The sequence below is a fragment of the Tachypleus tridentatus genome, chromosome 6 (assembly GCF_004210375.1).
Source record: "Tachypleus tridentatus isolate NWPU-2018 chromosome 6, ASM421037v1, whole genome shotgun sequence".
Taxonomy (NCBI): Eukaryota; Metazoa; Arthropoda; class Merostomata; order Xiphosura; family Limulidae; genus Tachypleus; species Tachypleus tridentatus.
In genome coordinates this window covers 122,494,009-122,510,088 of record NC_134830.1, presented here as the reverse complement: position 1 = coordinate 122,510,088, position 16,080 = coordinate 122,494,009, and the positions used below count along the sequence as shown (strand labels likewise).

General features: G+C 34.7%; 1 protein-coding gene across 6 annotated transcripts in view; it reads left to right on the top strand.

Moving 5' to 3' along the window:
• Positions 1–16,080, top strand: part of LOC143253493 (uncharacterized) — a 43,151-nt gene that overhangs the window by 8,172 nt on the left and 18,899 nt on the right. For all 6 annotated transcript variants that reach the window (XR_013029674.1, XR_013029673.1, XM_076507479.1 and 3 more), the window contains exons 4-11: positions 1,675–2,960; positions 5,161–6,080; positions 8,068–8,339; positions 11,054–11,267; positions 11,589–11,896; positions 12,301–12,404; positions 14,266–14,356; positions 15,487–15,612. Coding sequence is in view for 4 of the 6 variants with exons in the window: in XM_076507479.1 (XP_076363594.1) it covers positions 1,675–2,960; positions 5,161–6,080; positions 8,068–8,339; positions 11,054–11,267; positions 11,589–11,896; positions 12,301–12,404; positions 14,266–14,356; positions 15,487–15,612 (3,321 nt within the window). In the remaining 2 variants the exon portion in view is untranslated. The remainder of the gene's footprint in view (positions 1–1,674; positions 2,961–5,160; positions 6,081–8,067; positions 8,340–11,053; positions 11,268–11,588; positions 11,897–12,300; positions 12,405–14,265; positions 14,357–15,486; positions 15,613–16,080) is intronic.

Genomic DNA, 16,080 nt, shown 5'->3' with positions numbered 1-16,080 from the left:
ATAGCAAGTCAAGCGCCTCAACCACCTGTATTAGATGATGTAGCTTTATGCTACACAATGTACTAATAACTTACCGTAGCATTAGGTAATAGAAACCGTGGTCTCGGTATTATAGTGGCTTTTTTAATTACCGTAGTTAATTAATTAAAAAAACAATGTGTAGTCACGACAGTTTTGAAGTTGTGAAATATTTAGTAAAACTTTGTCAAGATACAACCAGAATTGATCATACTGTTGAATTCACACTGAACTGAACGGCACTATAAAGGTAAAAGTTCGAAGAATATTCCTGTTTTTAAAACATTATAATAAGCTTATTAGATCCGTCCACGAAATCTTTTGATGTTGGAAAACTTTTAAAACATCTAATAAGCTGTGAAAGTTAAACATTGTAACAGCTTTTGTTTGAAATATTTATACTAGTTTGGTTTGTTTTGAATTTTGCGCAAAGCTACACAAGGGCTATCTGCGCCAGCCATCCCTAATTTAGCAGTGTAAGACTAGAGGGAATGCAGCTAATCATCACCACCCACCGCCAACTCTTGGGCTACTTTTTTACCAACGAATAGTGGGAATGACCGTCACATTATAAAGTCCCCACGGCTGAAAGGACGATCATATTTCGGGGACCCCGTGAAAGTGTTCTGTTTCAAGAATAAATAAAACCAACATTAAGAGTAATAAATATTTTTATTTCTTGCTTTTCAAGTTCATATGTCATGCTGTGTTGTAGCCGACAGAGCGTATAATTCTTCTAGTGATTCATGACATACACATTCTTACTGGCGTCACAAGAGTACAAATTACAACATTAAGCATACCTTATTGTCGTCATTTTAGCGTTTACTGTTTGACTGACAGACAACACATTACTGTATATTGGTGTAAATGGTTAAACCAAGTGGCGTTTGGGCCCCATTCTGGGAACCCTGAAACGAATATTTCGTATCTCAAATGTTAAAAGTGTCTGTTTTATTGAAAACTCTGAATTTATATGTTTCTTTAATGATATTTATATAAACAATCAAGTAACGTGTTTTGTTACTGGTACCCAGGATTTTTTAGTTGTTTTTTCTTACATTGCACATGATTTCTTGTTGTTGTTTTTCAATTATTTTATTGGTATAACATATTACAAATTCCAGTTTACATTTGCTTAAATTTAGTCTTTCTGTGATAGTTCTACTTATTACCACAAGTGGCTCTGTTAAAATTTATTTTAATTTTAAAGAAGTTCAAATAACTGTCTGAGACTTACGAAAGGAGCAACTGTTTGGTTGGTTAGCATAAAACAGAAAGCTAAGAATATTTTGATAATGTTTTTATTATATTTTTTTTGTTTTCAATTATGAAGAATTCTGTGTTACAGGAAACCATTATTACAACAATGGTAACAATTATTACCAATAATATTTTTCCAGATAACACTTTGTATTGTTTTCTGTTGATTGTCATTTATAAAATGAAATATTGAAACAAGTTCAGGAAGATATGAAGAAATAACCGAAAAATTTGATCAAAATTTAATGCTGTACAATTAGGTGTGGTCAAAACTTTAAAATCATTTTATTTACACTGTTAAGAGGTTGAATTCGTAAACTAGTAACTGAGGTTTTTTAAGATTTATTAAAACGTTAAAGTTTATACAACTTCACATAAACGTTGATATTTCAGATATGGGTCAATCATATCGCACTGTGCTAACAGCAAAAGAACTATCCTCTTCAGACGTCTGTCCAACAAATCGGATAGCAACTCAGCATCTGTTGGTTTCGCAGCAGGTTTGTGGTTCATATGTAGATCCACTACGTGACGCTAATTGGCAGCAACTTTCGAGAGAAGAAGTAAAATGTTTAGACAGTCAATGGAGCATACACTCAGGCTACAGAGAACAAAATAACTGTGGTTTTTCAGGAGACCCAAGTTTAAGTACATCAAGAGGCTATGCCACGTCACTGACAAGGATAGAACAAGAAAACTCTGACAGATCCGAGTTCCAAGGAGACAGGATACAAAACACGAAACCTGGTTCCGCGGGTTGGTCATCAGTGTTTGATTTGTCTTCAGTTACAGATCGAAGGAATAGAGAACATGTCGTTGAGACATCAATACCAAGAGCTTCTAGCGGTACCATTTCTGGAATGATAACAGACTTTAAAGAAGCTATTGGAACTTCACCAACAGAACATAAGCTGGTAAACGTAAACACTGCTGTGAATGCAATTGATTTTTCTCCTCAAAATTCAGTAGTTAACGAAGTTGACGTAAGAAGCAAGGCTACAAATTCCATCCCACTGGTGGCTCAGGATTCTGAGGAGCACCAGGTTTCCTTCTGTCCTAACACTAACCTACCCAGTGCTGCTGTGCTACATCTACCATCGATGAGACGAGTCCAGAGATGGCTACCACAGCCTACCATGGAACAGAGGCAAGCTGCTGTAGAAATGGCTCCGAAGGGACAAGGTAAAGAATCAACAGATACCCAGATAACTGAACAAATACCAGTGATGGCAGCACAGTCGTCAGGTGTTGTCAAACAAATTATAGGTAAGAATCGGTTCAATGGTGAAGCGCAAGTTAGCAGTGCTGATCTTACTGTAAGGATGATTCTTCAAGAAGATTCCTCATTTAAACACCACTCCATGATGCAACTGACCACTGTTAGTACTCATTCTGTAGATTCACCCACGTTCGTGACGTGCAGAGGGTCTTTATTATCAACAGCTACCATCCCTTCAGACCACGCCCCTGATGGTGCTTTTAAGAAAAACGTGGAACCTCTTCGTGTTTCTTTTGAACCATTGTGTATAGAATTGAATTATCTTGCTGATGAAATGGATAAAAGTTTTCCCCCAAATACTGAGAAAGTCGGTTTCAGTAACATCGATTCGTCTTCTCGTTTTACGAAACTAAAAACTGAATATGAAACTAATCAACCATCTGGAATTCCACAAAATAAAGTAAGGAGACCTAAAAGTAACAATTATCTAATGCAAATAAAGTAAGGAGACTCAAAACTAACAATTATCTTACGTAAAGTAAGGATACTCAAAAGTAACAATTATCTAACGTAAATAAAGTAAGGACATTCAAAAGTAACAATTATCTAACGTAAATAAAGTAAGGAAACTCAAAAGTAACAATTATCTAATGCAAATAAAGTAAGGAGACTCAAAACTAACAATTATCCAATTGTTTGTAATTAAACACAAAGGTACACAGTAGGCCATCTGTGCTTGGTTCACCGTGGGTATCGAAACCTAGTTTCTAGCCTTGTAAGTTCGCAAACATACTGTTGTGCCACTAGGGGGTAATTATTTAATGTCAGTATCAGTACAGTAAGGAGACTCAAAATCAACAGTTATTTAATACCAATAAGTTGAGAATATTCATAATAACAGCTAATACTATAACACTTAAAATAGAATATGGTTAAAAAACAAGTAGAATAGACAGTACCACGTTTAGTTAACACTAACGTTAACGATTTCTGAAATATCAACATCAAGTTTGCGTTACGAGACATTGATCTTTATGTTAATGATTTTTAAAAACCGGGTTCCATTTTAAATATACTGTGGATTAAAGTTATATTAGATTCTTTGTCATTTTATCAGTTATTTGATGCTAATAAATGAAGGACGTCAAGAAATGTCTAAACCATTAAACAGGTTTAAAAGGAACAAATAACTGTTACTAATAAACGTTTGTAAAACAAAAGTCTACCTTCCAGTAATGGGATGCGGAACTAACATACTTAAATACTGTTTCTTAGAATGAACGCATGTAGTTTTAGAACTGTATATGTTATATTATCGTATTGAGCCAATCACGAACGAAAATGAAACAGAAATTTCACTTGTTAAATTTTTAACACATTATAATAGCTGAACAATTATATGTAAATTGTAAAATTAACGATAAATGGATTGCATTCTGATTATTATAATGTTGTGTATTATTTAACACGTGTTTGCTTTTTTTGAATTCGTGATATAATCTATGACTGTACGTTAATTATTCGCACTAGAACTTGTATTTTGTGTGAGTTATAGATTACAGTGAAGTTTTTATTATCTCATGTGCTGCTCATTCAGCGTATACTAAAATAGAGAGATCCATGACAATTAAAGTGTGGTCCTATTTATTCAAAGTATCGTAATGTCCATGACAAGCAAAGTGGTCCGTAATAAAATTGATCTATGGTGAAATATCAACTGATCGAATCTTGATTTAAACACGTGCACAAATTACGATGAAGAATACAATGCCAGCATAATTAATTAATTTACTAAATACTTTAATTAGTAAGTTTTCTCTCCAGAAACACTAACCATGATGCCCTTTGTCCACTTCCCAGTGTCACCTACATAACGTGCGAAAGTAAAAATTGGGGAAATGATTATCAACACATGGGAGACAAGAGGAAGTTAACACATTTTACCACTAGGGGCTAAATATGTTCTCTCACACTTCCAAGTACATTATTCAATTAAGAAATATAAAACGATTGCAACTTGACCTAAGAAACATACGCGACAGATTATGGGCCTTCAACAAGGGTAGTATTTAGAACAGGAGTCTTGAGGTGACCCATTAACCCTTAATGTGTCGGGTTTAAATCTCTCATCTCTTGTAGAGTCCTACTGACAGTTTTATAGCCAGTATTCATGTCATCTCTTGTAGAGTCTTTTACTGACAGTTTATATAGCCAGCATCCATGTCATGTCTTGTAGAGTCTTACTGACGGTTCATATAGCCGGCATCCATATCATATTTTGTAGAGTCCTATTGACAGTTTATATAGCCAGCATCCATATCATGTATTATAGAATTCTTTTACTGGCACTTTATATAGCCAGCATCTGTGTCATGTCTTGTTTAATTCTTCTGACAGTTTAAATAGCCAGCATCTGTATTATTTAAGTTATGGTTACAGTTAACCTCTATGGGCAGAACTTATACATATATTTTCATTCACTTGTCTTATTTTCATTAATATGTTTACTTTCCAAGTTTAATTTTTCGTACATTTACCATCTTCCAGCTGTGTTACTGACAAGTAGACAAGTAACTTTATGGTTATACTTTATAATGCACGTTTAAACACCTAAGACAATGTTTTCAGTCTATTTAATTCTGCAACTTACTTACTTTTAGGTTGGTGACGCACAAAATAAAGAAGGTAATACAATATCTGGGAAAATTCGCAGAAAGTTACCTTTTCTTCCTCAGGATCAAAAGTCTCCACGGAGAGGAAAAGATCGAAGTCGGAATCTTTCAATAACTAGTGGTTCGCTTTATTTTGTGGATAAACAACGATCCTCATCACTGGTCAGTACTTTGCCTACTGATGATCTCACAAGTGAGGCACTCAGTGATAACTCCATGAAACAGTCGGACAGTGAGATGTCAGGACAGACTTCGAGCGCATTCGTTTCACCAAAGAAACAGATTTCTCAAACACCCAGTTCTTCACATCTTAAATCTTCTCTAGGAATGTCAGAGGCTGTTTCCCGACGCCTTGGATTAGCTGAACTCAGTTTAGTCAGTTCCAGGTTACCTAAATACATGCAGAACCTAAAAGAACAGCTACGTGGGGAACTGAGGTTCGTTACAGAGGAAAGAAAACGACTTCTAGAGATTAGAGATAAAAGTCGAGACCTGGCTTCCATACTTCATCCTTTCTGGTTCGAAAACCCCTCAACGTGTGTTTATACTGGAACAACACGTAACATAACTACCTCTTCTGTGTCCTCAACTCAGGACCTTCTGAGGAAGTCCAGACATAACAAACGTGATACATTACTTCGAGTTTCTCCAATTAAAGATATGTATGATCTCGATCCCAGTAAACTGTCCCTTGAAGGCCAACATGTAAGAAGGAAGCCATTAAAAGCACTTGAATTTGAATGTGACGATCAGTTCTTAAGTTATGAGCAATCTCTTTGGGAACATAATGGCAGTGGACTTAAAGAGTACGTGATTTCTGATAACGACAGGTATGAACTTTCTGTTGGTGACAATACAGAAGAAAGGGGACTCGAATATTTTGGAAATACTGCTAAAGAATCACCAAGGTACAATATTAATTTTATAAAAACTTTAAATCTGAAAGTCTGGTGTAACGTTCGTTGGATATGTAGTCAGATTTAAAATTTACCTTTTTAAATCAGAAAACGTTTTTGATACAATAAACAATGGTCCCATGCTATAATATTTAATATAATGTGTTTTATCGTTGGTTTGATTGCCCGGTAGGCTTGGTTTGGTTTGAATTTCGCGCAAAGCTACACGAGGGCCATCTGCGCTAGCCTTCCCTAATTTAGCAGTGTAAGACTAGAGGGAAGGCAGCTAGTCATCACCATCCACCGCTAACTCTTGGGATACTCTTTTACAAACGAATAATGGGATTGACCGTCACATTATAACGACCCTATGGCTGAAAAGGCGAGCATGTTTGATATGACGGGGATTCAAATCCGCACCCCCTATTACGAGTCGAGCGCCTTAACCACCTGGCCATGCCGGGCCGGCCGGAAGGCATCATTTAGCATGGAAACATTTTAATATTTTCTTGAAGACCCGGCATGGCCAAGCGTGTTAAGGCGTGCGACTCGTAATCTGAGGGTCACGGGTTCGCATCCCCGTCGCGCCAAACATGCTCGCCCTTTCAGCCGTGGGGGCGTTATAACGTACGATCAATCCCACTATTATTTGGTAAAAGAGTATCCTAAGAGTTGGCGGTGGGTGGTGATGACTCGCTGCCCTCCCTGTTGTCTTACACTACTAAATTAGGGACGGCTAGTTCATATAGCCCTCGAGTAGCTTTGCGCGAAATTAAAAAAAAACAAACATTTTCTTGAAAGCTAGGTAACAAATCTCACTTTGTTGTCAAGGCCGTTGTCAGGTAAGCAGGTTGCGGGTTTTAGCAGCACAGTGAAGACACACCGATTCATTTAGATATAAATACAAAACAATTTCTAAAATCCCTAAAATTAATGTGGACATATAATGATGTCATATACCAGTTAAAGATAAAACTGATCTCTACAAACGAAAATATTTTACAGCACGGTGCAAACGCGTTGATTCAGTCAGGCCTGATTTATATTCAATATTGACAATTTTGCCAGTATTCTTGGCATGTTAGTAAAGTTTGTGCTGAAGTTATCGGTGCATACTTTATATTTTTATTGGGATGATGAAGGTTGATTATATTTTGAAAAAAATTAAACAATTTCTAAATCTTGTTGATTTTTCTCTAATCATTAACAGGAGATCAAAATATTTAATGAAATGTTAAACTGAGATTTATATGAAGTCCCCTGGAATGTAGGCTAAATATACTATGTTTATTAATCAGATTTTAGTAAAACTGAAAATAAAAGAGTGGGTATAGATTAAATAGACTATTGAATGGTGATTTGAGACAACTGGTGATTGATTGTCGCCTTCATAAGTAGTCAGGAATTGTTTAATAATTAATACAACACATCTCACTACATAATGACAGGTTGTAACAAGATGCAAGATCGTTGTAATAACTAACAGTGCAGGGTGCCACTTATGGTAAATGTAAGCGCAGTGTCGGTATTTTTTACTGTAATTGTAACAATTAATAATAATTGTAATCAGTATTTACTCTCATGAGCCTTATCAAATTTGGTTGAATAACATAGTTATTTTATAATAACAGGTTTCAAGAAATATTGTTTTATAACAAGTTATAAGAAATGATTTTAATTTTTATAAATACCCTTTAAGATATATTGTTATCTTATATTAACAAGCTATAGGGAATATTGATTTTAAATTAACATGGTTTACCAAATATTGCTATTACCATATAGACATACTTTAACAAATATTTATTGTTAGTTTATATTAATAAAATTTAAGAATCATTGTTAAAAATTATTTTTAATTTTTCGATTTTCATTATCTAAATCAACTACAATAAATTTGACTTTAAATGTTAATTTTTAGCTTGTTTTTTGATATTTAACATTACAGAGAGAGAAAATACTAATTAATATTACAGCAAGCATAATATCCCCTAATCAGAAGTAGCAGAAGAAGCGAAGGACTTACTCAAGACATACCTGATATGTTGACAAGTAATAGAATGCTACCAGACAAGTTACCTCACCAGCCTACATCATGGTACCCTTTTTCTTACGTGTCTGAAGATGCAGACGATCAGAGATTAAAAGAGGAAATGGAAACCAAAATTAAGGACGAGATTGCTCGAAGGCGACAACATCTTGAGGAAGACTGTAGATTATACGACCAATTACATAAGATAGCTAGAGAAAGAGATGCAGGGATACAAACAGGTAATCATAGGTTTTGAGTAACATTGTGATAATTGTGTCATACCTTTCAGCGAAAACAAATTAAAGTTAATATATTTAACAACAAAATTAGTTTTCTTCAAACAACTTGATAAAAATTTTGACCTGCTGTATTTTATGACTGTATAAAACATGTTTACTATTTATATGTTGTCAGCTGATAACAGGTATTAAAGAGGTATTTTGTTGCTGTGTGAATCTTTTGAATTAATGTATTTTGTCACTGTGTGAATTGGTTGACGCAACGTAATTTGTTGCCATATATACATATCTTCAAATAATGTATTGTATGACTGTAATAAATATCGCACGTGGTGTATTATAATCACTTTTCAAAAAATTATGTGGCTTTTAAACGTCGTGACTGCTGTATTTTGTACAACTTCAATTTTCTCAAGAGATAACCACAAGAAGTTGATTTCCATGGAAATGAAACACTACCATATTAATACTGATTGACTAGACACATATACTCTTCAAAAAAAGAAACGCAAAAGGCAAAATTTGAGACATATTGTTAACAAGTTTATTCCGGGTAGTTCTGTATGATATGTGTAAAACTTTGCACATTCACTGCTGAACATCCAAAGTCTGTAAAGGCGAAGTCCACTCTCACTAGTTGAAGTTTAACGTCACTCAACGTCAATAACGAGTATGCTCCCCGTGAGCATCAATAACTGCTTGGCATCTCCTGCCCATGGAAACGATGAGATGACGAATCACATCCTGTGGAATGGCTGTCCACTCAGCCTGCAAAGCTGCTGCAAGCTGAGGTAGAGTCTGCGGTTGAGGTTGTCGTCGTCGCAGACGTCGGTCCAACTCGTCCCAAAGATGTTCGATGGGGTTTAAATCTGGTGATCTGGACGGCCAGGGAAGAACGTTGATGTTGTGGTGTCTCAAGAAGACAGTGGTGAGTCGGGCTGTGTGAAGACGGGCGTTGTCATGTTGACAAACGTCGTTGACGTTCACCATGATGGGTTGCACATGGGGCCTAAGAATCTTGTCGACGGTTGCGTACAGTCTGATCGGAAATCCTACGCAGCCCTGGTATGGTTGAGGCAGTAGACGTCGCAGTGGTGGTCCTATCCCGAAGGTGATGTAACCAGATGTAGCGATCTTGTGCGGGCGTGGTCACATGAGGTCTGCCAGATCGTGGACGGTCACAAGTTGATCCATGTTGTTGGTGACGATTTCATAGCCTTGTGATGGTGCTTGGGTGGACATTCACAGCTCTGGCAACATCTGATCGAGAGTCGCCTGCTTCTAAGCGACCAATGGCGTTGTTGCGTTGTGCTTCAGTCAGTCTTGGCGTAACTGTATTGCGTGTCGGTGGCTTAACACTGAGCTATGGAAACCGAGAACCCGTCACTTTTATAGAGATTTTGCACATGTTGCACTTGCAGAACATGCAGATCTCTAAAAAAAATTATTGGACACGAAAGATCCGATGTTTTACGCCGTTTTCAAAGTGCACAACTTTTATTGTCATTTTGGTCTGACAATCAGTACCTTAACACGTGTAACATTACATACTCTGAGCTTGTAACGTTATTACATATATTTCTCTTTAAAATAACAAAATTATCCATTTTGCGTTTCTTGTTTTGAAGAGTATATAATAATGTTACATGTTGGTATGTACCGTATTAATACTGATTAACTACACACATTTATTAATGTGTTATATGTTGGTATGTACCATATTAATACTGATGCACTACACACGTATGCTAATGTGTTATATGTTAGTGTGTACCGTATTTATACTGATTGTCTACAGAAGTATATTAATGTGTTATATGTTAGTGTGTACCATATTAATACAATTGTCTACAGAAGTATATTAATGTGTTATATATTGGTATCTACTATATTAATACTGATGGACTACACATATTAATATGTTTTATGTTGGCGTGTACCGTATTAATACTGATGGACTACACACATATATTAATGTGTTATATATGTTGATATTCGCGTTACTCAGCTGCTACGTATTAAATGATATGTTTTACCTGTGAAGCGTGAGACCCTGTGCATGAGTTTGTGTGTGTGTGTGTATACAAGAAATGCATACATATTCAAATTTGAGATTTCTTTGATATATGTAACTATAATCATGATTTGCTCCTTTTCATATTTTTGTTTATATAAATACAGCATTTCTCGTCACAATCAATGAAGGGGCAGTGTTTTTAACCGTATTTTGAATAACAATAATATTAATCAGGACTTGTAGAAAACATCCTTCATAAATTGTAATCTTATATATTTGTAGTAATGTAATATGAAATAAAAATAAGTTGTTGTTTTTTAGTGTCTCACATTTGTATTATAGTTATTTATATTCCTGATTGGAGAAGTTTTTGCGAGCCATTAGATAAAGATATGAGTTAGTTTTAACGAAATAAAAAGCAAAAGGAGTGTAATAACCCAGTAATTTACCAATAAGAGTTGTGCACTTTTTATATAATAACTGTTAAACACCTATATATATATTATTGTGCTTTGTTTAACTATTATTCGTTCCCAGTCTTTGTAGCCTAACGTTAAATATTAGGGTTTAATTCGTGTTAGCGGTCAGTGTTCAGTTCATGCGGTAGATGCAACAAATGCAATCCATTTGCGGCGTCGTGCTTCACGAGAAATTATCTTATTTTGTAATTCAAGTTAATTTGATTTTGGTTATCTAGGGTATCCACCGTGTCAGTCGACAATATGTGAAACATCTAGTAGTAGTGGTAGTGAAACGTATTGTTCTTCTGAAGCCAGAAGTTCAAGAAATGTTTTTAAAGCAGTGGACGAAATATTGACGAAAGGTATTTCTATTCGTGCTTGGTCATCTGAAAGTAGCAGGAATTCAAAGCCCCTATATACAACAGCGCCATCTGCCCATTCTCTCTCGAGGTTAGTTAATTAAAATACTACATTCTACTGAAAATTTATTTTTTGTACACATTTCATATTTTAAACTGTTTCGTAAACATATTTTTCTACGAAAAAAAGTTTTAAGATATTTTGTGTGGCGCTTTTTTTCACCGAATACACAAAACAAAGATTTTAATTTCAGTTTCTAATCTTCCAACAGAGAAAAAGTCACAGTTCCGTAGAATGTGTTTTTTTTTTCAATCAAAGTCTAATAAATAAATAAATATTTTATGTTAAACTTGTCTGGTTGGTTTTAAATATCTTACTAAAGTCACTAACAGCTAAAATATGTATTTACAGATACGAATATTTAACGCACACTGGTGTTGCCTTCAAGCGGCCTATTAACGAACATTTAGCAAGATTTCGAGAAAAGTCTGTAGAGAACGAAAACTTTGACAGTATAGATCCGACGTTTTGTAGTGAAGAATTAACCGAAACAGTGGTTCAGCGACACCCTCGAGTTCAGTGTATGCCAGATGTGAAGAAAACTGATACCCTTGGTGATAAAGAAATAACCCCTGTCATGCCATTGTTACCCAATTTGCCAGCACATTCTCGTAAACTTCTGGAAAACCTTGGATGCTCACCTGTTATTAGTCAACATGGTAAGTAGCTGTATATTTCGGGAACATTACATCTTTATCTATTGCTAACCAAGATGTCAAACAGGTGTTTTTCTCGAGAACTTTACGTTTATCTATTGTTAAACAAGATGTTAAACAGTTGTATTTCTTGGGTACTTCACAAGTTAATGGTATATTATATCTAATGAGCGTTTTCCATACATAAGACTGTGAAAATAATTATTGCTAATATTTTTAGGTCTTATAACTTTGGAAACGAATGAATGGAACTTTCTAACTGACGCTTTCGAAAACAAATTTATTCGATATAGATTTTCTTAAACAACCGTAGTAGTAATGCAGTTATTTCTCTTGTTTTTCTCAGTTAATTTAACTTATATAAATTATAAATAAAAAAGACTATTTATAAATCATTTTTATGCAAGAAACACATCACGACCAGGCTTTCAGGGATTGTTCGGAAAAGCCAATCGCCGCTAACTTAGAGGAGAGTTGTTACGTAAATGGCCACCAGGAGAACAAAGCTCAAGTAAGAACTTACTGTAACATCTGATGAAAGTTTGTACTGTGTGAAATATTTTACCGTCATATATATTACGTATCCCGAATAGAAATAAGATTATTAGTATTTTATTACAGGAAATAATTATAAATGAAATAATAGAAGTTGCAAGGCCAGAAAGTACTGTTAGCAAATGTTAAAAGGGAACAGTGGCAGTGTTAGCTGGTACAGATTCTTAACTAGAATATCCAGTTTAGTGATATAACCTGCATTAAACTAAACAAATATTGTTTAAGTGCAGTAAATCAACAATAAAAGAAAAACCACTAAAGACAAACATTTATCTGCTGTCCAGGCTATATTGTACGTCACTCCACCAATTTAACAACTTTCTGATGGTTAGTGTAATACAAAAGTATTAGATTTTGGTATTACTGTAATTTTTGCTATATTCAATCTCAACAATAAAGAAATTAAAATATACTCTTCAGCCAAGTTTCTTGGTATAAATTTCTACAGCCGTTTTACGTGGGCTGAACATTTTAAACACATAAACAGATTACAAGCATTTTTGCGGGAAAAATAAAGATTGTAAAGCTAAAAGTTATCAAAATATGTTCAGTTATACATTCGTCTTTTAATAGAATATGGGTGTCCAATCACCTTCAAGTGTTCAAATAGAATTAAAAACAAGTTTCAACTACAACACAACGGAGTCTTGAAACTAGCTTTGAGGCTTCCAAAATTCACCCAACAGTTTATCTACGTAAAATATGCAACACTGAAACAATAAATGAAAGACTACTCTCCATAGCACTTAACTACTATAATAAAGCAGAAAGAAGGACACCCCTAACTACTTCTCTCCACACAATGACAAGCGCATCAAACTAAACAATATATCCATATAACGCATAGCTAGCCATCGAAGAAACCTAAACCCATGCAAGAGATAATAACAATCTGTTTATATGTTTACTTTTCCAGCTCTTGGTACAGGACAGGTAGAATATTTGGGATCTGTCTTGTGAAAGTGGGCTTTCTCAGAGTTCTTCCGTTCCCTCCCCACATCTGATTTTTCTGGCTCATTTGGATTTATAGATCCCAGTCATTAGGTGGCCCTGTTAAAGGGTCCATTAAGATGACATTTTCTCCTAAAACTACTGACCTGCTTTTTGCCATCTTCACATCAATACCACATCATGAAAGTCGTCATCATCATCGGCACCACTAGCCTTGATCTTCACCCTGTCTTTTCATCCACTGGACATCTGCTAAATGTTGTGATTGACATTTGCCAAATTACTTCAACAACACACACTAACAACCACTAAAACAGTAATAATTAAATTTCTCGAATCTTGCATTGCATATACCAGGTGAAGGAGGTAATTTTATCCCTGAACACCCCAGTTTTAGAAAGTCAAAAACCTTTCCTTAGAACTTAAATACCTGTCATTTAAATTTGTTTTGTTTTGTAATATAAAAATAACAATCAACTCAACAATGTGATCAGAGGAGAATAGCTTAGGGTTAGTGATGGGTGATATTGATGAGATGAGACTGGCTGAGGTTAAGTGAAGGGTACCGTTGATCAGATGAGACTAGCTTTGGGTTAGTGATGGTTGCTGTTGAATAACCACGTTTCTAATGTAGAGTTGTGTCATGGTACATATTATAATATATGTAGTGTTGTGTAGCTGGTACATGCTATAATACATGAGTACAGATGTGTAACCAGTACATACTATAATATGTAATATAGAATTGTGCAACTGGTACATATTCTACTGTGAGTGGTACATAATTTACTGTAATTGTTACATACTTTACTATAATTGGTATATATTCTACTGGAACTAATACATTTTTTACTGTGTACATTTAGAACTTTGTTGCACCTAAAGTGACACATAAGTATGAGTTTCCCATGAAGAGGATTCTTTTAAGAAGTGACCGAAAGGAAGGTCCAGATAGTGGTATGTAATTCTGTGATAATTAGTTATTATTCTTTTACTATAATAGAAATATACCATTCTAAGTTATGAAATATGTGTTCACGTGAACATGATTCATATCAAAATTCACAAAAATGTACACACAATATTAATTTATTTATAATTTGTGTGATTTTTTTTTCTTAATTTGGAAATTTCACATTTAAGATCTGGTGTGTGTTGTGCTTTCTGAACCACTCTTGAATATTTATATTTGGAAACAGGTATCCTACACAAAATTCAACATTAGAAACTGAATTTATTGCTAATTTTTGCAGTTTGTCTGATAATTAACACAAAATGAATATTTCAAAAGAAAATCTACCTTATTATATTTAGAAATAGTTGACTATGCTACATGAAAACAGTTTTGAAAATGAAAACCCACAAGTCATATGATAATTGTAATGGCTATAGCATATGTCAGAACTATTAATAAAGCCACTGAAAACTGGTTAATTTTGGGAGGGTTTTTGACACAAAATATTCATAAAATCAGATCAGCTTAAGGATTTAGAAATTCAAAAACTGGGATATTCTCTATACTTAAAGGTATTATGAGACGAACAAATATGGATCAGATTAAGAAATCAGGACCATCTACAAAGAGATTGAAAACAAGTTACACCCCAGCCATAGTAAGCAAACTGATGCCTTTTGTAATAGGTGAGATTCCATGGACATAACGATCAGTGGTGAAAGCTGTCTACGTGACCCCAAACAATTATAGCATGTAAACAGAATACCACTTCCACAGCATAAAAGGGGAAATATACTCTATTTATACTAATTCTCATTAAGAAGTACTAGTCAAGTCACCAAAAGGTTCACATGAACTTGTGCTGTTTATACAGACACTAGTAAATCATTGTCCTTGCTCAGATGATGGGTTTCAGAAAGCTATAGGGAAGAAACATTGATGGGAAAGTGAATCTGATTTCAATCACAAGTCTGAACTTGGATTCCTCAGTTATTCTGCAATGAAATATGTCAAGTAATGAAAATATAAGATCTCAGTTAATGATATTATATTGTATTTTTGTAATAATGGTAAATACAGTTTAAACATTGTCATCTAGTAGAACTAACACTGTGTGCTTGTTAAAATACAGGAAATGGACTGGGAATGAAAATAGCAGGAGGAAGAGAAATTCCTGGAAGCAATGGCATGATAGGAGCATTTATTGTGGAAGTATCTCCAGGTGGAATTGTGGAAACTTTAGGAGAGGTACAAAAAGGTAACATAATTAAGGTTCATCCATAATCATGACAGTAAGAAGCAGTACCTAAAATGATATATATAGCTGTTTAACATACACTAACATCTGACAGTAAGAAGCAGTACCTAGAGTGATATATATGGGTATTTAACATAGACTAACATCTGACAGTAAGAAGCAGCATCTAGAGTAATGTACATGAGTGTTTAACATCTGACAGGAAGAAGCAGTACCTAAAGTGATGTATACTGGTGTTTAACATACACTAACATCTGACAGTAAAAGCAGTACCTAGAGTGATATATATGGGTGTTTATCACACTAACATGGGAGAGTAAGAAGCAGCATCTAGAGTAATGTACATGAGTGTTTAACATCTGACAGGAAGAAGCAGTACCTAAAGTGATGTATACTGGTGTTTAACATACACTAACATCTGACAGTAAAAAGCAGTACTTGTATAGTATGATTTAGATAATGGACGTA